At 39.4% G+C, this 25,787-nt stretch overlaps 1 protein-coding gene and 1 long non-coding RNA gene across 3 annotated transcripts in view; one reads left to right on the forward strand and one right to left on the reverse strand.

Moving 5' to 3' along the window:
* Positions 1-3,202, reverse strand: part of PPP3R1 (protein phosphatase 3 regulatory subunit B, alpha) — a 38,680-nt gene extending 35,478 nt beyond the window's left edge. The window contains exon 1 of the mRNA XM_056487684.1: positions 2,562-3,202. Within this exon, the coding sequence (XP_056343659.1) occupies positions 2,562-2,564 (3 nt within the window). The 5' untranslated portion in view covers positions 2,565-3,202. The remainder of the gene's footprint in view (positions 1-2,561) is intronic.
* Positions 16-24,624, forward strand: LOC130251220 (uncharacterized). 2 transcript variants are annotated; one of them, XR_008840115.1, is made up of 6 exons: positions 3,220-3,306; positions 3,426-3,600; positions 4,650-4,726; positions 7,304-7,481; positions 23,732-23,891; positions 24,263-24,624. It is a non-coding gene; the product is annotated as an uncharacterized LOC130251220 (long non-coding RNA). The 2 variants fall into 2 exon arrangements; XR_008840114.1 differs by lacking the exons at positions 4,650-4,726; positions 7,304-7,481; positions 23,732-23,891 and adding an exon at positions 16-2,219 and having other exon boundaries at positions 3,196-3,306.
* The last annotated feature ends 1,163 nt before the right edge of the window (positions 24,625-25,787 follow it).

The following is a 25,787-nucleotide window of genomic DNA, read 5'->3' on the forward strand; positions in this document are numbered from 1 at the left end:
GTATTCAAGTGAAGTGAGTCAAAACAACTGCGTAAGAGACTAGTTAAGATGCATGCACACGATGTAGAATGTTTTGGGTGATTTCTGTAGAATTCTGGGGCTTCTGTACTACATCTATAAAGTTCAAGAACTGGATATGAACCAGAACACAGACCATCCCAAGAAGACAGAATTTATCTACCAAAAACTAAGATAATTTAATACCTTTATCTGCGCTGTTTACCTTTTCCTAGAAAACACTACTCATAGGAAAAACTTGCTAAGTCAACTCGGACAAAAATAGCTTATCAACATTACTTCTAGCATTATGTAATGGACTTGTCATGGTATGCTCTGGCAGATTATTTTAGAACCGGCTATACCTAAACATCCAGAAAAACATTCTTTGACTCACTAGATGATTTTATCTTAAGCTACCTACTACAAACACAACAATACATTCACGTCTTTTTTTCCCATAACACAACAATACATTCACCTCTTCTTTCCCCATAACTGTCAGTTTTCTCATTTTGTAAGAACATAAAAGAAATGTTGTTCTAAACTGTGAAAAAAAATTTCTCCAATACCATAAGGCTTGAAATAAGGCTTGTACTTCATTAAAATTGAACTCTTTCAACAAAAACATCCCTGATTAATGTTAACAAAAAGAACAGCAACTTACGTGAAATGCTGGTGGTGCTTTTTTGTTAATGTATAGTTTTATATTGGTTTTCAGACTAGAAGGCACCTAAGATCAGGTGTTACCAGAACCACTGTAGTGATACAACTAAGGTGGTGTTCAGCTTATTTGAGAAAACAAGCACCTTTACTGGCAGAGATAACATTCAACACACCCTTTTTCCCCAGTAAATGCACTTCCACATTGCAATGCATCATGCACAAATACTATTCAGGAAGCCATGAAGTAATGATCAAAATGATTATACCATCAAAGTATTATAGGAAAGTTTTAGTTATAACAGAATGGAGGAAAAAATAATCAAGACATAATAACACATGAAAGTTAAATTCATGTATTAAGATTCATGTATTAAGTTAAAGGTCACTGACACATACATGGCCATTATAGTTCAACAGTATTTCTTTCCTTTTATGCATGCTAGTCTATCTCATCTGGCAGGTCTTTGAGAAGAAAATTTTCACAGAAGACCCAACTACCGGCAGGATGAGTACAACTGTTGTGGGGATAATGATCTCTATTCATGATGATCTATACATTCAAAGTAACTAGCAGCATTGCAACCATGGCATAACTGACAATAATATTTTTTAAACCTCAAATTCATTAATACCTTGTTCTCAAAATATTAACTATTTTTTCCCTCACATTCTTGATGTGCTCCCAACCAAAACCAAGGCTTCATACATTTCAAAGCATTTCCCCAAAGGCATGTCTATTAAAGTGTACACACAAAACCAGCCTGATCATGGTTTCTGTCACTTTATTTTTTAAAGGAAAGACTGCAGTGGCTGCTTTAAAATAAAAGGAAATCCATTTTTTACTTCTAGGCCCTGTGAGGTCTAACATGCAATGTGTTAACCAGCCGGCCTGGCTCTGAAAAGGCTAAAAGAAAAAAATAAAATTAAACTACTAGTATTTCTCCAACTGCAAAACCAAAATATTGCCAGGTCTTCCTGCAACTAGGGTACTGGATAATTTCGACTAAAATAAATGTTTATTAAATAAAAAGGGCGTTGATTTCTTGGCAGCGATGAAAAGCAGGAGATACCCCTAGTGTCGACGTAAAGTACTACAGGACTCCATACTGGACTCCAGGTTAACTTTACGGCACAAAAAGGGAAATTTAAACCCGTCATGACCGAAAAAACAGAGCGACTCTCGCACACACACACACACACACACCTGGACACATCGCACTCCCGCCTCCTCAAACTCCAAGTACCCATCGTATGTGAAGTGTCAGCTTTTCGCCCCAGCCCAGTTACAGCGCATATTATCCAGTCCATTGGGCTACGTGCATTACAGCTTTCTGGTCCGCACACGAACAGCACAGCGCTGCTGCTGCTGCTGCACCGGGGGCGGGGGGAGAACCCCGCCGAGCTGCGAAACAACCCCCGCAAGGCAGCGCTGCCGAAATTGCCGGAATTCTGTTTGGAAACCGCTCCGGGAGACGCTGGTGCCTCTGTGGAACACACGAGAGGCAGCCCGGGCGAGGCGAATCCCCGGACCGCGGAGAGGGCCGGGCGCGGGTGAGGTGAGAGGGTGCTGGGGAAGCGAAGGGCCAAGCCCGACAAGCGCTGCCAAGGAGGTGGAGGGAGGAGGCGGAGATCCCAGCGGGGTTCCGTGGGCGGCGGAGGAGAGCAGGGGATGCGCCCGCCGCCGGAGAGAGCCGGGAACGAAGCCGAAGAGCGCTCGCCCGCGGGAGGACGTGGACGACCCGGGGGCGGGAGGAGCCGGGTCAGGGGCAGGGCAGCGCCAAGGCGGAGCGGTGGTGGGGCCGCGGGGGTGGGGGACTCGGCCCAATCTGGAATATTCCGGCGGGGCGGGAGCGGGAAGGTGGGAAGAGCTAGGGAGGGAAGCGAGGGAGGGTCCTCACCATGGCGGCGGGTGGGCGTCAGGCGTCTCTCTCGCAGATGAATCCGCCGACCCCGGCCTCACTGTGCGTTGTCCGGCGTCGCCGCCGCCGTTGCCACTCCCAGTCCACTCCCGATCCGGCTCCCGTCACTGCGGCAAAGGCTCCGCTGACCCGCGCACGGAGGGAGCAAAGGAAGGAGGGAGGGAAGGGGGGAGCGAGAAAGAGAGGGGACGCGAGCGGCGCTGGCGCGGGGCGGAGGGGGCGGGGGCTCTCACATCCGGGTACTCTGCCGCGCCGGGGGCGGGGGCAGGCTCATGGCGTCATCTGCGGGGTGGGAAGGTGGGTTCGCAAAATGGCGGCGGCGCCGCTGTTGTGGGGCAGTCAGGGGTGGAAGAGATTTTTGAGACCTTTGAGTCCAACCGTCAGGCCGGCATTTCACTGTAACTCTAACCTCGAAACTCTAAACTCCTAAACCACTAAACTACATCACCCAGCGCCAAATCCAGCCGTCTCTTAAACACCTCCAGGGTTAGTGACTCCACCACCTCCCTCAGCAGTCCATTCCAATGTCCGACCATCAGACAAGTGAAAAAACCCTTTTTTTCTACTATCTAATCCCAGTCTCCCCTCTCTTATCTTGGGGCTGTTTTCTCAGGTCTTCTCACTGCAGACAGGGTATGAGAGATCGGACTCCATCTGGAGAGAACGAAGAGGTTTTTCTCCCCTCCTCCAGGCTTAACTACCCCAGGTCTCTCAGCCGCTCCTCGTAAGTGTGGGGAAGGCGATTTTTGGGGCTGCCAGAAGGTCCCTTTTAGTAGGCTTTTTTTGTTGAATGTTAACTACATAACACAACTTTTTTTTTTTTTCTTTTTGCTACTAAACCAGGACTTATTCAGGGTGATGACATACACTTCTTTACCCCCCGCCTTGTATGATTTGACAGATGAATGTGTGATCGTTTTCAGTGCTGGGCCTGGCTAAATGTGACTGTGGGGCCGCAGTGAATGGCTTAAAATGTTTTGAAAAGGACTCCAAGGACTTCTTGACCTGTACAGCAGACGTAAGTACAAAAATACCTTACAGGTACTGGTGCTAACAATTGTTATCTTTGGTCTTTCTGGCCTCTGCCCAGGGAAAGGTTCCCTCAGGTAAACTACTGCCAGAGCTGCTGTTCTCCCAAACTCCTTCTGCTTAGGCTGGTCTCTCTCAGCTATGATCTATATATATATTATTATATACATAATTACTATATATATGTGTGTGTGTGTGTATGTATGTACTTTTATAAGCTGTGGTGCTGGAGCCCTTGCTGCTTCAGCTTCCTCATGTGACTTCTGTGTTTTGCAAAAGGAAGAAAAAAAATCCACACCGGGAGAAAGCTCTGTGCAAGGAGGCATTTGGAAAGGCACTTTTGAGAGGTGGCTGCTCTCTTCTGGCTGTTATTTTCCTCAGGTTTTTAATGTGGTATTGCATGAGGCTATCCAGGCTTGCAGCTGCTTGGTAAAGAATCACAGAGTAATGTTGGAAGGAACCTCTGGAGATCATCTAGTCCAACCCCTATATTTAACAGATTTTTAGAGTACGGTGTTTTAGTACTGTTAATAGTTAATTATGCAAAACTAAAGGAATTGTGCAGTGATGAGATAATCCTTAGAAGTGTATACATGTATCTTTGTTGTTTCATGCCAGCTTTGTACCCTGCATAGTCTACAAAATAAAATTACTGAGCTGAATGCAGACTCAGATGAAAGATGTGGTCTCAGTAACCCCTTTGAGGCAAGATTTAGGGCAATGCAACTGCTTGCATAAGTAAGGCTGGCCCTTAGGGAGTGATCTCTATATATTGTGAAGCTTTAAGTAGGCCAGATGACATCTTTAAAAACTTCTGTAAAGGATAAAATAAAATAGTTAATAAAGAGGATGCAATTCCACATTTCTGTGTTTTTGCCTTTCTGTCCTTTCTCTGCTAAAGGGGTTCATTTTGGAGCACCATGACACAGCACATAACACTGTAACAAATTAGGTGGTGATGTGAAAATAATAATTAGATATTGTTGTGTTAATACTGCCAAAGAGAAGATTCGATACCATGTTGATGTTGTTTTTCAGGCATTTGTTACTTGGCTCACAATCGCTAGACTTCTCCAGGGAAATGCAAATTATTTCTGCGAAGTTCAAGGTGAATGGTAAGCTAATTCACAGGGTGAGGAAGACTAGATTAATGCTTTAAAACGAGGCTAATTTTTTAGGACCCAGCTGAGAGCATGAGCTTTCCAGTTCTAAATGGTAATATCCTCTCTTCATCTCCTTCTGGAAGAGGAACTGCCTCATCACTGTTGCCCTATTAGTGGGAGTCTGAGCTGATCGAAGACTACCAAAGGTTACCTTTATAGTGCATAGAGAAACCTGGAATCTTGAAATTAAATTCACAAATGCTAAGAGGCATGGGAATCTCTCATAGAGAAGTCTGCTTGGGAGCCTACTTAAATGAAGGGTGACTGTGGAGTTCAAGAATAGATCAAAAGTTGTTCTGTTCTAGAAGACTGAAGCAAAGCAGAACAATAAATGTGTAGTTCTTAGAAACTGTTACCGACTGACAAATGTTCTGTTCCCAAACTGAAATGCAGCAAGGGAGAAGCTTGACCTGGAAGAAACAAGAGTGGGTCAGGGAGATTGCACACATAAGTCTGCAAAAGTAACTAAGTGAAGGTGGTGGTGATGAGTGAAACTGAATGGTGGTAATTTGCACCAGAAGAAAACAAAACAAGCACCAAAACAAAAGCGTTAAGATTTGAGTTAATAATAAATCAACAAAACAGACTGGTAAGAACCTGGGCCTGGCCACAGTGGGAGGTTATACATCAGAAAATGTTCTGGTCCAGAGAAGGAATTTTCTGCCTGTTTTCATTAACAGATACAGATGGTTAGGATAGCTCTTGTTTTGAGGGGAAAAAAATCCTAACTGATAGGATATCTAGGAATAAAAAATTCCTAGATTTCACTAAAAACTAGCATTAAAACTGACTGGCCTTTAGCCAAAAAATAATAACTTAGATCTACAAGTGAAAAAGAAATTCTGATGTAAAACAGTCTTACTACTTGCATCTCTGTTATTGCAGCTGTATCTAGGGGATGTAAATCTGGAGTAAAATCAGCTAAATTAAATTGAAGGAACCTAAAATTTCTAGTGAAAAATGTCAAGAGATTAAAATAAACAGAAATGAAGATGATAATAGCTTATTTGTTAACTTTTTGAGTTCCAAGTAGACAGAGCCAATAACTTAGGAAAATACTACTTTAGTCTTGTAATGCAGTTATGTCACTGCTAATATTTTGAACCTCTAGATGCAGTGCAAAGAAGAACTACTGCACTTTTAATTCCCTTCTGTTTGATTGCTTTTTTTCTATATCTAACTTCTAAAATAAGTTAAAAATGAAAGATGGTGCTTGTTAGTGTGTAGGTAAGAGTCTGTAAAAAACTATGACTTGCATTAAATTTGTATTATGTTACCTGTATTTCTGACTAATATTTTTGCAAATATTGATGTGTGATTTTTTTTTTTTTTTAAGAGTAAGTTTCAGACTTTGCTTTGTCATTTTCTGCTGTTAGTGAAGCTCATCTGCAGCATAATTGCCACCATTCAAACTAAGATGATAACATAATGGAATCATTTGGATTGGAAGGGACCTTTAAGGGCCACTTAGTCCAGCCATGGGTCCACCTATGTCCACCATAAGCAGGGAAATCTCCAACTAGATCAGGTTGTTCAGGGCCTGGTCCAATCTGACCTTGAATATTCCCAGGGATGGGCCTTCCACCACCCCTCTGGGCCACCTACCCAGGGTTTCACCACTGTAAAAAACATCTGTCTCCATGTAAATGGAAACTGATTAAGCTACAGATAAGTAAATATTTAAAGTCTGTTTTGAGAGTACCTGTTTGGGATCTTATTAACCGTTAGGATCTGGCTTGCACAGTGCTTGACCTAATGCTTGGAAAACAGTTTCCATTATGCTGCTTATGTGTCTGGGCTCCAGTTCATTTCATAGTATATTTCTTTGAAAGTGCAATTTGTGATACCTTAACTATCTCAAAGTTTTGAGGCTTCTTTAATATAGCATGTGTCTTTGATGTCCTGAGCATATAATTCTTTGTCTTGCCTTGTGCTAGTCTTCATATAAGCATTCCTGACTCACAAACCTTGCTGGATGCAATTTGTAAGAAGCATTCCCCTCTCTGTAACCCAGTGTTAGGGCTGCCACCTAATTAAATAATCTTCTGTCCTGACCCTTAACAGGCTGTAAGCAGCTTTGCCCAGCAAGGCAGGTAAACTCTTGCGACACTGCAATAAAGCTTGAAAATACACTATTTTTAAGCATGTTTGTGTGTTTGTATGTAGTAGTGTTTTATAAAAATCCATAAACTCTTATGCTTCTGTAATTCTGTAAAAGGAAGGAAGGAAAGCAACCTTTTATACCTGGTTTTCAGTTATAGTGGGCAAGGGAGGCTTATCAGCAGAAGAGGAAGACTTTTCAGGTAGAAATGAAAACTGTCTTTTCTCAGCACGTTTGAATTCCCCTGTCAGTGCAGATCCTGAACTCTTAATATCTGTAAAACCAATGCACCATATTGATTCATCATTTCAATTGTAATAAAATAATCATAAGCAAATCTGAAGATACAATACTGACTAGAAGTAACAAATGGTTGGAAGTATGTGCCTCTCATCATATCTCTCTTACTCCTACATCTGTCTTTTCAGTTGAAAGAAATCGAAAGGAGCCTGTCTTTATTTTTTCATGTATTTGTGAGAGTGTGTATAAAGTGCCAGAGGAAAGGGAGATGATACTTTTTAGATCCAGTAAGGCACAGCTGGGAAGACTGATCTAGTGAAAGACCAGAAGAATGCTGTGGGGCGCAGAAGCCTTGTGAAGCTGTGGGTGAGTTTTAATTACCCATTGGTTTATTTTGTGTCACTGTGGGGTGCTGGATTTCAAATTGCTAGAAGAGGTGCAAATGCACAGTTGTCTCTTGCATATGTGCATTTACTGAAACAGTGTTTGTTAATGCTTCTGATCTGTGGATCTGGATGCCTAAGGTGCTGTGAATTAAATACCTGATTGTAGGATTATTTCTTTTCAGCTCTTGTTTGTTATTAACAGCCCCCAAGGACTTGAAGCCACAAACTGAAAAACATTACAAGAAGCTTTTTTTCTTAACTGCATTATGAAGAGTGGCCTTCTGATTTCCTAAAGTTACTGCCAGTTCTGGCTAGGATGAACTGGTGATAAAAATGCTTTCTTTGTCTTTGCACCTGTGCCTATAATAATCACGTTACCAGATAACTCTCTGCCTAACAATATGGAAGCAATTTGCAAGAAAGATTGAGACTAAAAGGTTGTATTTTTCTAGAGACTCTGCTCTGTTAGCATAATACTTTCATGTAGTGATCTTGTTTGCCTAGCAGTTTTTAAGAATTCCTGATGGCATCCAGGTGTAGCTGGGGTTGGTGTAATTGGCCGCTTTTTTTCTGAAGACATTTGTTCTGTGGAGCTGTTATGGGCTGACTGCTCAAAGGGCTTGCAACAAATGGAAGCAAGTGCTGGAGTAGTGTTTGTTTTGTTTTAGTTTTTCACTTATGTGCTTGTTTACCTTTCCAAAGTGTTATTTATTTTGCTTAATTATGCTGGAGATATATGTGCATCAGTCTGGGATGTGAAGTTCTTACCTTCCTGCGGTAACTGATTAAGGCTGTAGAGACTGGTCTGCACAGGTTGATGATAATGATGGTAATGAGCTATTAACGTAAGTATCTCCAATACTGTAGAAACAATATTTTGAATTAATGTTTTATCATTGGTCATATGGCTGACTGGCTGACTGATTCATGTTTTGGCTAGTGCAAAGTGTGAAGGTGGTGACTTAGGCAGTAATCTAGACCAATGATTTAATGGCAAAACAACAATCTGAACTGAAACTATGCCAAAAGGTCTTTATTTGTTCATTGTCTTTCTTGTAGCAGAGAGAAGAGTAGGGACCTTCTTTGTTGCTGATCCTCTAACAGTTTGAGTTTGGGACGAATTTTGAATATCAGCTAGTAGCCTCTTTCAAAACTAATCAGTGTACATGTTTTCCTGTGAACTACCTTTTAGCGTATCAGTGTGCGTTAATTAGTGCAAGGTTCTGTGCCTCTTTTTGTTGTCATGGAGGACAAAAACAATGGCATTAATAAATAATGTCTGTGGTGTGATATGTTAAATTACGTCTAGCTTAGTTGTGCATTTATTCTACAGCTTTTACTGCCACGATCTTTGTGCTTCTGTAATCTGTTTACATTTGCAGTGCAGTCAGCAGTACGAAAAATTAAGTAGCGTGTTAGAACTTTCAAGGAAAACATGATGCAGCATGATCACATATATTAATGTAAATGTTCAGAGTGCTTTAGCCACACTAAGGGAGCCACCTGTGTGTGGAATTCTTTGCTCAGGGCTGCTCTTCAATGCAGAGACTCTTGGGAGTGCAGATTGAGGACTGTGTGGTTTGTCATTAAGGAATTATAACCCCATATGCTAATACGATATGTTTGCCACAGGATGGGATTTTTTCCTTTCCCAAGGAATTCAGAAGATGATACTCTTTTCTCAAGGTGCAAAGCACCTGGCCTTTCAACTATGCCTGGCTGTCAGTGTTTGGATCAACATTGGATACTGCCTTTTTCTTATCATGGTAGTATTCAGGTATTTTGCACCTGCAGCACAGGACTAGAAAATCACCTCAGCTCTGTAGTGGTGTGTGGAAGTTTCAGTAGAAAGTGAAAATACACCCAAGCTGCTGGATGGGGATTCTGTGTTTTGTTCACATAAAGCAGATTTGGATCCTGAATCCCAAGCATTTACACTTCCTAGGTTTTATGCTTGCTCTTTGCACTTGTAATATAGTATGGTTACTCAAGGAATCATAAATAGGTTTAGCTTCCTGGCATCCTCTTTGTCCTTAGAAGTAGGTAATAGACTGCAGGTAACAGACTGCAATGTTTTTGCAGTGTGTGACTAAAGCTACTGGGAGCTTTTGCTTTTTGCTGAAGTTAAAGAATCTATTACAGGAATTAAAAATTGGCTGGACTTGCTGTTAATATCTGTTAATCTGAAGATTTTGAGTGATTTAAGTCTTTGGGCCTTCATCTTGCACAAGATTGTCTAATTAAAAGGACCACTTGTCAGGGATGATGTGCAGCTTGTTACCCTGGTACAGTGTTAAGTCATGGTGGTTCTGCCTTCAACTTACTTGGCGAAGTACCATCAAGTTTCTGGTGTGGAATTGATTTATAACTTCAGAAGATTTAATATCAGCTTCTGATCCATCATGCTATTTCCGAACCCTGCCATAAGAAAAAAGTAGAATTTTTCCTTTTCTGAAAGATCCTCCAATGTTTCCAGAGGAGATTTTAAAAGTCAGAATAAAGACATTTTCTCTTATTTTTCTATCAGAATTCTGTCTCTCTGCAGACAAAATGTATGCATAATGACAGTGAGGTTCCTAAGTAAATACCATGAAATTTTGGGTGCCTTAGTCATACAGTGCTGTTTTTCTTTCCTCTGTCAATAGGGAAGAAAACTGCTCTCCAAAAATTGTACATGTTATTTTGTAGCCTGCTTTGCACACTGAAAACAATTTCATATTTTGTACTGTAAAGTACTAGTGCTGGAATTTTGCTGAAGCCAAAACAATTTTCCACTACATGATAATATCCTTAAATGTACTGTCCCTAGTTTATGCAGCATGTATTATACAGCAAGAGATACTTCAGGCCATCCTCAATATGAAATCTAGTTTCAAAAAAAGCCACTTCTGTAAGCCTTGTCTGTGGCAGGAACAATAAGACCAGTAATGATTCTAATGCTTTTCAGCTGGTGGGGAATACAACAGAACATTGTGTGACACTGCATCATGTGTTTATGTATAAATAACCAAAAAGAGGCTTAAGAGAACAGTGTCAGAAAAAAAATAGTGCAGATTAATAGTTATCAGAATAGTACTAATGAGATGAGACTGGGTTGAAAGAAATTGTATTATCTTTTAAAGAACTTCAGCTTTGTCTTTTCCCATTCAGTTGAAGTTGTCATATGACTTATGCAGATTTAGGAACAGCTGGTAAAATTGTAGAGGGGAGTTAATGCCCAGGAAAGTAAGGTATACGCTTGAACCTCACAATGCCATGAGACCTTTGTACTGCATGTAAATCTCGATACTTTAAAAAATATGGAAACTCATTCAGTGTTGTAATAAGCATGTTGCTAATGCTATGACTCCATGGGTTAGAACTGAGAAAGGTTTACTGAAGTGTATTCAGGTCTGCTGGACCCGCTGGGACCCAGTGTTCCCAGGGTAAGTGCAGCCTGTGGATGACGCACTACTGCCGTTCTGACAAACCTTCTCAGTGGAATGCAGTCAGTGTCTTTTTCCCATTATAGCTGACACCAATTTTGGACTAGAAGAAACAACACTCTAGTGGCTTTTTGGTCAATGTAATTTGCAGTTTTCTGTCTAACTTGTGCTCACGGGAGTATTTTGCTACCTCCCCAAGAGCGAAAAGTGTAGGGTGTGACTGGGAAATGTTTATGTTATGTCCCTCTTGCAAATAGAAACCATTCTGAGCAATGCCATCATAGCACAGTGAGGCAATGTGCTACTTCCCAATTCTGACATCCCTAGCAAAGGATTAACACAGGTTATCAATACTCTCTTGTGCTGCTACCCACAGCCCATGTTCTCTCCAGCTCTAGCAGTACTTAAACCAAAACGTCAGGAGCAAGTAGTTGAAAGCTTTCATTCTCTGTGTCTGCATCCTGTAATCATACTCTGGGATGGAAGGGACTAATTAATGCCTGAATACCAGGGAATACATACCCAGTCTTTTGCTGATTAGCAACAGCTAGCACTGGATTTAGTTTAAGGTCGGGGAAGAGAGAAGGGATGCTGTTAGGGTGAAGGAGTACTCTATAATCCTCTTCATGGTGAAACCTAATCTACCTCTCCTGATCAGGTCAATCTATATGGGTAGCACACCAGATATGCCTACATCTGGTACAGTGATAGGATTTCTCTGGCGTGTATGAAGGAGTCCACTTTTTCTCACACGTGTAAATGAAGATCTGCATTTAATTTTGAATAACCTGCAGCCCTTCTTGTGTGGGCTGTTAGGTTTTTATAAGCACTGATATTCAGAGTGCAATAAATAGATTAATTCTGCGGAGAAATAATTTTCAGTATAACCTGGTTTTCAGCATTGAAAAGACTTTGGATAATACTCTAAAGCTGTTGCAAACCCTAGGCGGTAAGAGCCTTTGAAACAGCTGTGTAGAGTAAGCAGTGTTTTAAAAACAAACCAAAAAACTTCCCCAGATATGAGCTGACCCTGCAAACAGACTTTTTAAAGAGGAAATGATACTACATGATCAAGGTCCCCGAAGGTGCTAAAAAGAACAGTGAACATATAAAGCCAGTAAAGCTTGTGGTATTAAGATAAAAAATATCCATCATTGAAGCAGGACTCCCCTTTTAAGAGTATATCTTGTTTTTACAGTGTTCAATTATGTATCTAGTTTGTGTAGTCATTAAGGAAGAACAAGCCTCACAGTCTAAATCCTTCAGTTTATTGGTATTTTAGTAACAGACAGTACATATTTTACTGCTCAAATGGTTAATTTGTTAGTGGTGATGGTTGTTTATCTTGTTCTGAACATGTGGGTGTTCATTCTGACTGAATGGATACATGTGTAGATGTATGCTGTAGAATATGATAAAAGCTTAAAGTACTCAGCTCTTGGCATCATAGTAACCAGTTTAAGTATTTACTCAAGATCTACACTCATGAGTAGCCAGCTTTGAGGCTTCTCCTGCATATCTCATAGCAGTTGTGGGATACTTACATTTTGAGAGAGTTTGGACTGGGGTAGCTGCAGATAACTTACAGTTAAGATCTAAAACCAGTTTCCCATGAATTTTACTGTGAGTGAGTCTAATTTCACTGAGCAGTGAGGCTGAGCTGGAAGCATCCTGCATCCCTGAGGAGGTGAGTGAAAAGTTGTTGCTGTGGACAGCCCCTCTTGCCCACTCCCTTTGAGCTAATGTGTAGGCTTTGCAGCATCCTTATTGTCCCCAGGTGGTGTGTGATCTGTTCAGCAATCACACCTTGGTCAAAGGTGTCCTCAACTTTAGTAAAGTGCTCTGGCCTACTGCTGTTGTGATGAAGACCAGAGAACAAGTCAAGACACTGTTATTTGCACAAGGTTTAGTTTGCACCCTGCAATTTCACGTCTGGTTTATGGGATCATTATGTACTTGAGTATTAAGTTTCTTGTGGAGCTTGGGATGCCAAATCTTTATCATGACCACACTGACTTTTTTGCTACAGCTATGAACAAATCCATTACTTAAGCATCAGTGAGGTTAGTAAATGATAATCTTGATATCTAAGACAAGTATTTTAGTGTACGTGCTTTTCTGGATGTCATTTTGGGAACACCTCCACTAATACTCAGTTTACACAACTGAGCTGAAATAGAGGATTTTTAACAACAGATTTGTCATTCATTTTCTATGTGACCTTACACAGTAAGTATCTCAGGTGGACATGTGGACTTTTGAACTCTCTTGAAATGTCCTCTTTGAAATTCAGTTGGAGAAGGATTCAGAAATTCTTATACAAATGCGTAGTGTATTTATATGTCCATTGTTATTTACATAGTATAATCCATATTTAACTTACAAAAAAGTACATGATATTAAAATATGGTAAATTCAACCTTGCTGGACATGTCCAGCCTACATACTTTTTTTGTGGAGGAGAAAATGGAAAGAACAGAAGTATTCTTAATGACTTAGACAAGTTTCAAAATGCAGTGTCATCAATGTTAGATAAACTTTTGTATCTGCATAGAAGAGATAAACAGACTAGCTTACTAATGAAATTTCAGGTATTAAAAGCTAGACAAATCTTAAAAGCTGCTTCTTCTTTTCCTTTTTTTTTTTCTTTTTTTTTTTTTTTTTTTGTGCTGCAGCCTAAATTGACAGTGGTTCCAATAAAACCATTCAACTAAACTCTTCACTGTCTTTACTGTTTTATGTTTAAATGAAAACAGGATCTTTAAGACTGTGTACCATAAAAATTGGAAACAACTCAAAATATTAAAGGTGTTGATAAACAAAAAACCCACTTTGAAATTGCTTTGCTGCATAATAGTCAATTTATCTGGCTCCCAGCACAACCAATAGCTCTGGTGTCTGTGTTTACACCACAGATGTCTGGTTCCTTGCTATGGATTATCTTATAAATGTAAATTAATGTTTTGTGAATTAATAACACGTCTTTTTAATGATAACAGGACATTTGGTGTGACTTAATTATCTAGTTATTGCCTTTTGCAATAACATCTTGCTTCCTGCACCTAAACACTCAATGGAAACAAAGATATCTTATATAAACATGTAACTGTTTATCACTTTAAACTCCCTTGATAGAAGATAGTAAAGCTGTAAACCTTGGTGTTTGAGAAGGTATTTTAAAATTTGGATGGTTTCTGAAGAGATAATCAGATTCTAAGCAGAGTTCCTTCCCTCAAATACCTACATTGTCTTCAGTTATAAATTTGCATGCAAACTGGAGGAAGGCATTTGGCCTATTCTTAGAGCAAGTCAAAATTACATTCTGCTACTTCATGATCAGCTGTACATCTTCCCTTTATATCTTGTGTGTCAACAAGTGCAGGGCACTTGTCTAGGTTTGAAAGACAGGTGTCTGCTAAGAAAGGCAGGAGCCTCTCTTGAAATGGAAAATGTAAACCCCCTCCCTCCAAATTATTATAATTTTGAAATTAAGGGGCTCTCAGGCAAAGATAATGGGAATAGCAATAACAATTCTTTACTAGGAAAATTAAAATAGAAATGCAGTATTACAAAGAACAATCCCAAAACACTGACAGAGTCAGAATACAACCTGACACCCTGTCAGTCAGGGTGTTGGTAGCAGTCGGCTTAAATGGTTGCTGTAGTCCTCCTGCAGTTACAGATGTGGTTCTGTTGAAGCAATGGTCCTGAAGAAGGGTGCAGTTTTCCTCCAAAGGTCCAGTGACGATGTGAAAAGGTCCGGTTTTCCTCTGGAATTCAGTGGAAAAAGGATGCCTTGGTGCTCCAAATCTCAGGTTTTTTCTAGGTAGGAAATGCTTGGCTCCTCCCCCTGGGTGGAGCATCTCATATAGGATGATGTCATTTTATCAGTCATGCAATGGGACTCAATGGTCCATTAACAGAATATACCTTCCTGGAGGAAGGATGGATTGTGCAAAAGATGAAGAACACTGCCCCACCTGGTTTTAACAGATGGCCCATTAGGGAGGATATGTCCCACAGAGATAAGGATCACTGCCCCACCTGGTTTCAACAGATGGTGATAGAATACATACTTCTGGTCACATCCTGTGTTGCAACCTAAGACAGCACTGAAGAAGCTCTTTGTCTTGGAGGAACTTACAGCCTACATGTAAAAGATAACTAAATGTTATTCTATGAGTTTATTAGGGTTAGGAACTCGCTATTCCTTACCGGTAGGTTATAGTGTGTGGGTAGGTAGCAGGTGTGTGCATTGGCTCCTGCCATGCTGCAGGAAAAGGGAATATACCCTTGGTTTTGCCCTTAGTGGAAGTTTGTCACATGATCTGCTTGTATATACCTGCATGTGTCTGCTTCCTAACCCAGTTCTTAAAATATTATCCTTGTTAGCTTAAACACTTCATGTGGCAGAAAGTTTTTCTAAAGTTAATTTATCAAGCAGTTGGGCTGGGGAGAGAATACACATGTAGTTATGTTGACAATCTTCAAAGAGAAGAGCTGTATTAGGTGACTGGGACTAGAAGCTTCTTCAGTTGCCCCCTGTCACCAAAACATCATTTCTAGCCGCCAGTCTGTCCTTGATGTCCATTGGGTGGATAAAGCTTGATTTCATTATCACATTGGAGACCAGGGCTGGATCTGGGTCAGGCTGAGAGATGAGTGTAGTGCATGTGGATAGGCAAGAGCTGGCAACAGATGGTATCATAGTGGGAAGAAGGAGACAGCTTATCAGCTGGCAATGTTTCTATTGCATTTTGTCAAGTACTTGTTTTTCTTCAGAGAAGAACTCAGTGTTTAAGTTTTGTTCATAGTTTTTATAGTTATTGATCCTAGGAAATCATCTTGTCTAGTCTGCACTTGGTATTCCTTTAATTTAAGGCCATTTAATATCCTAAGTACTATGATTAGTGCTCACATTTCATATTTTATTACTATATTTTCTTAATTAAAAAAAAAATTTGCATGTAAATATTGTGGCAAAGGGCTCCCCAAAACCCTGTGGCAGATGGTTCTATAGTAATTGCTGATTCATTGTCTTTTGAAACAGGAAGTAAGCTACTCATGAGTTTATGGACTAAGCATTTTGACTAATTAACTTGTTTATATCAGCATATTTCTTTTGCAGTAAGCTTAGAGTTAGAAAATACTGCTTGTATTTTACAAGTAGGTTTGACTTAATTTAGTGATTACACAGAAGGACTGATACATTAGTTTTCATTCAGTAAGTATTTTTAGTTTTGTTAAACTAGAAGATAGTTTTATTAATCTTTCCTGTTTTCCTTAAGCAAAACCATAAAATGTTTAAAACCAAGCATTAGTTTATTTTGTAGGGCATTTACAGTGTAGATTTCAGAAGAGATTGGTTTCTCATTGACTAATTTTTCTTTTCTTTTTAAATTTTTGCTGTAGATTTAAATTATCATTAACTTGTGGATGAATAGTAGTGATTCTTAAGCTTTAAATTTTTTATTTGTTTTTACATCTCTTTAATTTAAAAAATAGGAGTAGCTGCCTGTGAGAAGGACTATTGCTTTTTCTTGAAAGCAAAATTGAACTAATTATATATAAACATTTATTCCATGTTTATCACCATAGTAACTGAGGCCTCAAGTCAGTGTGCTTTGCTGAGCAGGGTTGCAAATGCTGTAGTGAGCCAAGGCTTGAACTTGCGTACGAAATTGCAGTTTCGCATTTCGTTGAGGTACAGCTAATCCCTGCTACACCTTTCTGACTTCGTGCTATTATTTGTATTCCCAGGGCTGCAAGCACGGCAGAAACCTGGAAGTTATTGTGTCTGAAAATTAATCTCCATGAAAATTAGTGTGCACCAAATTATCCTTCTGATCTGCTCAAGCATGTGATTGTATGGCCACTAGTGAGGCACTGGGGAGAGTCAGGAACGTGTGACTGTGAGAAGTGTGGAGAGACAGCTACAAATTAAGCTGACAACAAAGCTGCTCTGGAAGCCACTTGTTTAGGGGCTGACTATGCTGTAGTTGAAATTGTTGAAAAATTGTTGGTTTGGGAATTAAGCCAGTTTAAGTGAGGAAATTATCTAACTAATATTGATTTTTAAGTGCTTTTTTGTGACTGGAAGTATATCCCTGAGCCAAGTATCTACTTGGTGCCATTTTGAGAGTGGACGATGCTATAGGGTTTGACTTTTGATGTCTCTTCCCATGTGCTGACCTCTGACAACTGGCCACAGAATTTTATCAGAATGTTCACTTCAGAGATTCTGTTACAATTAACCTAATTGCATCTCTTTATTTTCATCTTCTTTGTATCTGTACCTAGAAAATTGCTGCCAGAGAAACCTCATCTCTGTACTTCAGCTTGCATTTTGACAGCAGCAGGGGTAGTACTAGCTATTTTTGTAGCCCATTTGTAAGTAAATCTCAGATGTATTCATCTTTCAGCTGCTCACTCTCTCTTATAAAACATGGCAATAGTATGTGTTTTATAACTACAAAGCTTTAGAAACTCGGACTTTAAAACTCAGAAAGACTTTAAAACATTTATTCTAAAAAGTTGATGAAGGCTTTTAATTTTTATCTGCTACATTAACCAGGTCATAATTTTGAGCCTTTAAAGTTACACTGCCATTTATTTTCCACTGCAGTTTAGATCATCACTTCACCATCCAATGTCCTCATCTCATGGAGACTTGCATACTTGTTTAACAATGTATGTTTCAAACAATACTACTGATTTATTACTTCATTTACTGTTACCTGATTTGAAGACAGTCAGATATTGGGGTTTTGGCATTAATTCTGCAGTATTTGCAAACAGAGAAATGTTTTGGAGGTGTAGCACAGCAGTTAATCACACTTGCAAACTGCAACGTGAAGTGTGATATTGTATAGCCATTTATAGCCTGAGTTTTTAAGAGCTGTAGCTCTCCTTTTGTCTTGGCTAACTTCCATGGCTGTTGTAGATTACATTTGCAATCAAGTTGTTGCCAAACTTCCACTCAATGTTAAGGTCATGTTTACAACTGCGCAGCTGCATAGTGAAGAGTTGCAGTAAAAGCAAAATAAACTTAAGACTATTTGAGGAGCAGCTCTCTATGGGATTGGAGAGCAAGTGGATGTTGGGCAAAAGATCAAATTGGTGGTAGACCAAAGCAAAATATTTTGGCAGCATTAAATTTTACTGTTTCATGATAGCTGGTGTGTTCTTGACTGCATCTCTAATAAAAACAACTTGTGCATGTTCTAAGTACTGTTTAAAAAGAACATAGATGTAAGAAAACTGGAGTCTGCAGCTCTCCTTATGTGGTGTTGGAATGGTGCAAGGTTTTCATCTATTAGCCAGAGTGAGGAGCCTCCTCATGCACATTATGTTTTTGGCACTGCTCATGAAAAGACTGCTGTTGGAACACTTGAAGACCTGTTATTTTTCCAGGGAATGGCTACAAAGGCTAAATCTGGTCATGCCAGATGAGGATTAAAGTATACTACAAATGAGCTTCAATGGAGCTTTCATTATGACTTAACTGTTCTGGGTAAGACACGCAGACCCATATCCCCCTTTTTTTGTTTTAAAATCTCATAGATAGATGCATTTTTACTGTGTGAATGCCAGTAACTTTGAGCTTAAAAATACCCTGAAACCTGAAAACCATGGCTGGGGAAGGACTGTTACTACCACTGACATTTTGACAAGCCTCTTTTAGCTAGCTTTAAGTAACAAGGTGTATGCAGTGGCATTTGACAAGCAAATTTCTGCACAATACTAAGTCTTCTGTATGGAAACAGACCACAGAACAGAGGAGAAGGATTTTTTTATTATCCTTACATGAGGAAAGAGATAGGTTTATATTTTTCATTAAACACCAGAAAATCCATAGAGGACCAACACCTTATTGTATAAAAGCTTCAGCCGGAATTTTCTATTTTTTTTAAAGACCAATAAATGAAATATAGAGTATTATGTGCAAGAATCCAAATTTCTTTATTTCTGGTACTATAAGCTTTTTTTTTTCCCTGAAAAGTTGATTTTGAAACTGGTATCGGGGGTCTGATCATACTAGCTTTGTAAGGTATTGCAAATACACGTGCAAAAGTTCACAGAATGCTATTAGAATTGAAGATGTAATTGAGTTTTGGCCTGACTCAGTATGGATTGTGTGCTTTCAAATCTCAGTGAACCTGAGTGAGGTCTGAAACCTTTTTCTCACACCTGGAGTTAGTTCTTTTTTTCTACTGTCAATTTTTGTTGATCTGTGTTGGTTTTAATATTAGTTCTCTTTGTAGACATGATGAAAATTAATTTGGGATAATTCTCATTATTATTGTGGTGGGTTTACCCTGACTGAACACCAGGTGCCCACCAAAGCTCTATTACAGCCCTCCTTAGCTGGACAGAGGAGAGAAAATATAACCAAAGGCTCATGGGTTGAGATAAGGGCAGAAAGAGATCAGTCACCAGTTACTGCCATGGGGGAAAAGATTCAACTTGGGGAAACCAATTTAATTTATTAACAATTAAATCAGAGTAGGATGATGAGAAATAAAAAATCTTAAAACACCTTCCCACACACACTGCCTTTTTCCAGGGTTAACTTTACTCACAAGTTCCTAAGATGCAGGCACTTTTGCAGTCTCCTGCTCTTATTTGTTGTACTCAAAGTATTGAGAGTAAGAACACTTTTGTCTCCTTTGCTATTTCACAGATACAAATTACTCAGAAACGGCAGTGCATCACATAGACTGTTGTCTTTTTTACAAGACAGGTCAAATACCTTAAAGAAAGCCATTTTGGATTGTAAAACTTAAAATTATTTAAATGAGTTCAGTAAAGCTGAATGTATGTTGCAGTAATATCCAGTGATCAAACGAGTGTTTCATATTCCATGGAATGAGCTTCCAAAACAATGTGTTGACTTTGCTTCTGAGCTGGAGGCATTGTAGTTGCCCAAGTTCAGGTTTCACCTTCAAAGAGAAATCTAACTGAAGCAGAAGAGTCCTCATTACTGTTCTGTTTTTCTGAGCTTGCTTCTTGTATTTGTTTTGCCAAGCACTCATGTCCTCTGGAGACTGTGGTTCAACTCTCCAGTCAAAATCCTGATATGCTGCCTGTGCAAGGGTAGCACAAAAAGGAACCACCCTGGGATAAAAGATCCAGGACCCATTAATGTTCAGGTTTAAGTAGATACATAGTTTAGGAAGGATTGTACCTTAAGTTTATTTTCAATTTTTTTGAATAAGAAAGGATTGAGGCCAATAATATCGTAGAGAGCCAAACTATTATTTTAACCCTTCATCTTGTTAGAAAGTAATACTTTGAATGAAAAAAAAAAATCACATTTGATGTTTATCACTTGTGTCTACGAGCCATAGTGATTTTACAGGTGTGATAGAGGTAAGTAGTTTATATAATGTTACTTAGTTATATTCAATCTTAGTTATGAAATACTACTTACATAGCTGTTTAAATCAAAACAAGTTTTTGCAGGAAAAAAATTTTATCACAAAATTTCTGTCCTCTAGATCAAACAAATTAAGCATCGCAAAATTCCAATTAACTCTTTGTGTGTATATATTTCATTTTCACTAGATATGCTTGAAAATGAAAATGTTTTTTGGTTAAGGTTTTAGTTGGTGTACGTTTCTCCAGTCTTTTATTTGAAAAGTAATTTTTGAAGGATCTTTAGTATAAGGTAATGCTTTAAGTAACAAGAGACAATTTTCCTTTTCCAGAATGCTCCAAAATTTTTCTGTTTCTTATAGCTTCTAATGTTCTTTTTTCTTTCAAGTCAAGTAAAGCAGGTAAATGCTTAGCAACTCTGAAATTCAAACTATATATCTGGGCATCTAGCTTTGGTTAAAACATTGTGGATCAGTTTATAATATTGAAACTGAAGTGTGTGTTGGTTTCACGTGCTAAGGGGAGAGGGTTGGAGCCGCCTGAGGGAAACCACATGAGGCCGGGGGTAGAAAGGGCTGTTCCGTCTCTGAGGGCTTCCCCTGTGAGCTGCGGGGACCAATCAGAGAGCTGATTTGGTGATGGACAGCTCAGGAAACCAATTAAAAGTTATTTCACGTTCACAAATCACAGTGGATGGAGCTGGCTAGCTCTCTCTTGGCTTCCGGCTCCCGAGAAGCTGTGGTGGCCTCTGGCCGGGGCACCAGCCCCCCGGTCCAGCTCCGGGCTTGTCGGCAGGGGCCCCGGCCCAGCACCGGCTCTGCAGGGAGCCTTTGGCCTGGCCACGGCTCGGCCCGGGCCCTGCTGGCCCCAACTCCACGTGGCCATGGCCTCGGCCCTGCACAGCTTTTCGGCTCAGCTCGGCTTGGCTCGACTCTTCACGTGGCATGGCCGAGCGGGGGGATGGGGCAGCCACCAAAGGCTCTCCTTTCCCCCTCCCCTGTTCTGAGAAGAGAGGCCCCAGATGATGCAAATGGCTCAGTTTTTCCAGCAACAGCCTGGCCTGGCTTCTTCACGATCTGGATACAATTTTAACTCTCTTCATGCCTGGATAAGATTCTCGATCTCCTGAGCTCCACTGAATGAGAAGAAATAAAGCATGGAGACTACAGAGGTCAGCGGAATGAAGATAAAGTTCCTGGTGGGAAGAGATTGAAAAGATGCAACTGATAAATAGCTGAAAACCTTTTTTGTGGGCTAAGGGGATTGTGACTTCACTAAAATTCCTTTAAATTGTGAAATATACTTGGGTAGGTTTGGGGTGCTTGAGAAGAAGACTCTTTGCCTCAGGGAAATGGAGCTCTCTCTGTTCTGGGACTGGAATATGAACAGAGACATTTAATAGAGAAGAAGATGAAGAGAATTTTGTTTTTCAGCAGCCTGCCTTTAAAAAGTGGTACCCTAAGTGTGTAGCATAACCCATAGCACAGCTCTGGAAGGACTGTGAAAGAATGGGAGGAGAGTCATAATCTGAAATATTTTCCCAGGCGGATGTAGATTGTGAAGGTGAAGACCCCCCACCTAAGCCATAACTGAAAAAGGAACTTTTCTCTCTTAAGTGAACTGAAATGATTATTTGGGTGGATAACTGACTGAAGTGTTTTCTGTATGATGTTGTTAAGGAATGTGGAATGAAGGGAGGAGGGAATAATCTAGGAATCTTATTCTGAATTCTTTTTTTTTTTTGTGTTATTAATAAAGTTCTTCTTGTACCTTTTTAAGTTTTGAGCCTGCCTTGTCTCTACTCCCAAATCCTATTTCTAAAAGAAATTAAATATATTAAAATTGGCAAAACCCAAGTCACACCGTGACAAAGTGAAACCAAGTAATTCTTGTTTCCCAGACAAGTTCTACTTAGCTACCTTAAATTGTGTCCTTTGCCTTTTTATCTTAAAGCTGACTCCAGCATTTTGTGTTTCTCAGTTGCAGTTTCAAGTTGTAAAACAGTGATTGCTTTCAGAATCTTTAAAAACTCCATAATTTATTTTCAAATGCAACAAAAAACAAAATGAAAAAACAAAAAATCAAAACCCCTACTTAAAGAAATAAAACAGAGGTATGAATGTAATTGTTTATATGATGTCATTTTAAGTCGTACTGGGAAACTTGATGTCAAGTTCACTTTAAGTCCTTGCACACCCAGCAAGTCAAGTGAGTGCTGATATGCAATGTCCCTCAGTAAAGATTTTTACTGGATCTGTGGAGATTTTCCAAGATCATCTTGGCTACCTTTCAAAATGTATCACTGAGGATGCTTTTTAATCTGCTTTCTATATCCAAGCTTTATCTGTGTTCATGCTGAACTTTGAAAAGACTCTTTGGACATTTCATTGTATGAAACATCAGCAACAGATGTAATTATGATGAAAAAAGGGACCACTGAGGTGGCTTTACACAGCTGTCCCTTTTCCCTCTGGGACTTATTAATGTTAAACAAACAATGTTCTGGTTGCCTTGCAGTCTTTTTTCAACCCATTGTTTCTTTTTTCTTTTTCTTTTTTGTTGGATTTACATTTACCATATGGCATTACAATTTTGCTGAGTTAATTACTTGTGAATAGGAAAAGTTTTGTTCTGAAAAATTACTCCAAGCACAGTGTGTGATCTGCTGTGGTCTGGAGATTGCAGATATTTTAGGTAAGGCTTTGATTAATAAAAATTTAACACTACAGTTATCAATCAGAGCTGGCTTTTCTGATTTGACATTTTGCCTTCTGTGGCTTGCAGCTGAATCTCATTTTACTAGGTGTTGATTATGTGTAAGCCAAAATACAGCCTGGATGATTATACCATATTTGGCGTTGAAATAGCAAGGATTCGAAGACAAGGAAGATTTGTAATATTTTTTCACTTATGACTTTAATAGGAGGAAGGGGTTCTGAGCAGCATGGAAGACCTTTGGAGCCAAAGGTGTATTTTGTCTAATCCTTTCTATCTTGTTTTGCTCCACAGGGCTTTGATCTGGGACTAGATCTGTGTGTATAGATCTGTATATATATAGCAGTTGCTTATTCATGGCAGAATGGTTTCTTGAAGTTCCTGCAAACCTGGAAACAGGATGAGTAGGATGTCTAGTTCTCTGAGTGTGCAAAGCCATAATACACTCTACAACTCAGAAAATGATGCCCAGGCTTATTATCTATCACATGAAAAATATGTTTCCCCTGATATTTTGAAGTCACTACAACAGTGACCCCTTTGTGTGCATGTTATTTCCACTCTCAATGACAGGAGTTAGCTATACATATCAGGAGGAGGATTTACCCATTGGGCTAAATTTAGCAGAGAATATGAAGTTCTCTCTTCTCTAAAGCTGGACAGCTTAAGCATCACTCTTACCTCTGCGTTTTGTGATTTTTTTTTTTTCTAGGGAAACAGTTGTGGAAGTAGCAGCTGGGAAACGTGATGATAGCACAGTGTTACCTTGATGGAAATGGCAGCTCAGAGCTGTAGGTCAATTGTGGCACGGAATCTTGAATTATGGAAGTGAGCTGTTTTTCTGGAAAAAGTAGCCCTTAAGATTGACTCTGGTAAAAGCTGTCACTTACTGGCTTAATAAATAGCTGACCAAAGAAAGGATTCCTTCTTTTTGTGTTATATGTTTTCAAGTATCCAAATATTATTTTCAGTTGTTAGGCCAGATGTTAAGTTCTCTATATTATTGTGATTTATTGTTCCTCTTCTACTACTATCTGGATAGCTGATACCTTTAGCCACATAAGTGACTTTTATATACATCAGATATAGCTGGACATAAATGGTGTTGGACTTGATGTGTTCAGGTTTTTCCACTATGTAAATAATTACATTAAGGGATGGTGCAAGAATGGTTTAGCTTATAAATGCTTGATTGTTCACTTCATGGGCTTTTTTTTTTTTTTTTTTTTTTTTTTTCTTCCAGTTTTTGAATCTTGGCTGTCAGGTGTGGGGCACTCCAGCATGTTTAGAGCTCCTACACTTTTCCAAATGGAGAACTGCGAGAGAGTGTCATCTTAGCAAGAGAAAAGCTCCCTCCTGTGGAAGAGATGAACCTCTGCTGTGACAAGAAGCAACCATAAGGACATCTCACCGTGATTTTAAATTAGCAGGAAAAAGGATTAGAAGTACTGTGGGACGTTGCAAATACTGGAATGCAAGACCCTGCTCCCTGTTATTTTTTCTCAAAATACATATTTCATATTTTGTATGACTTATTTCTAAAACTGTATCTCAGTTATAATGTTTGCTGTGTGTAAGTAAAACTGGATTGTTTAAATAATATAATGTGGCCACAGTGGACTCTATAGTGTTAAAGGAATCTTAAGCAACTGATGTTTTTACAGGTTTTGCTTTCTATAGCTCTTTGCTGAAAAATCGTAGTATTTTGGACATTTCTGTGAATTTAAGTTTCTAGAGCTTACTTAAAAAAAAAACTCTTTTTATTTTTCTTTTTTTTTTTTTAAGTTTGATAATCTGTATATCTTGGAGATCTGTATTAAAATTATTTTAAATCTTGCTGTGATTGGTGGTCCTGGCTAGAAGGCTGTGCTGAGCTCAATGCCCTGTGTGACTTGGAAAATAAAGCTGCATAGAAAGCATAAAGATGAAATTGTGATGGAGGGGCTGGAACTAGAACTTGATACCAAATTCTGCTAAAAACAGTATTTTTACCTTTGAGCTGAGTATGATTCATGCTTGTGATCTGAAGGTGGAATGCTCTAGCTGATTAGCACATTAACAAAACCGTGAAGCATTCTATAAATGCAAATGTTATTCCCCTGAGAATGAAGCACTTTTGGGGAGGGGGAGATGAATCTTTTTTATTACAGTGAAGTTTTAATTTTAGCAATTCCAGTTCATTCCCAGGTAAAGGGGACTGAGGCAATGCCCTGACCCACTGCAAAAAAATGCTGTGTTGAGATTGGGTATTGGGATCCTGTCCATTGGCCAAATAGTAAGTTGTCAGCTTATTCAGAGATAGCTAGGTTCTAGCTTGCGGCACACAGCACCATAACTTTGGTTACAAAAGCATGAGATTAGCAATGCTATGTAATGTGAAGTGAGATTTGGTTCTATCTTTAGAAATGTTATGGCGTACCTGCTTATTTTGAGAGTTTGGAGTCATCTTTGAAGTAGAGAATGGTTGCTCTGTTATGGTAGTATTATCCTCATTTATGAGAACTGCAAAGGTGTTATAGTTTGGGTGAACAATCCTAATGATTGTGCATATCAAGAAATCCAAGCTTTGGGCAAGCAGAAATTCTTATGAGGCTGCATGTAACAAAGGCTCAAGTCAGGGTCATGAGAGATGAGTGAGGCAAAAGTGCCTTATCAGTGAGGTTCAGTGCTGTGTGAGCTCCCTTGGACCTCTCTGATCTTCTGGACCACAGAGCACTCACTGGCTGCTGCTCTTCAGGTGCCAGTTTGGATTAAAAGAAAATCAACAG

The sequence above is a fragment of the Oenanthe melanoleuca genome, chromosome 3 (assembly GCF_029582105.1).
Source record: "Oenanthe melanoleuca isolate GR-GAL-2019-014 chromosome 3, OMel1.0, whole genome shotgun sequence".
Lineage (NCBI taxonomy): Eukaryota > Metazoa > Chordata > Aves > Passeriformes > Muscicapidae > Oenanthe > Oenanthe melanoleuca.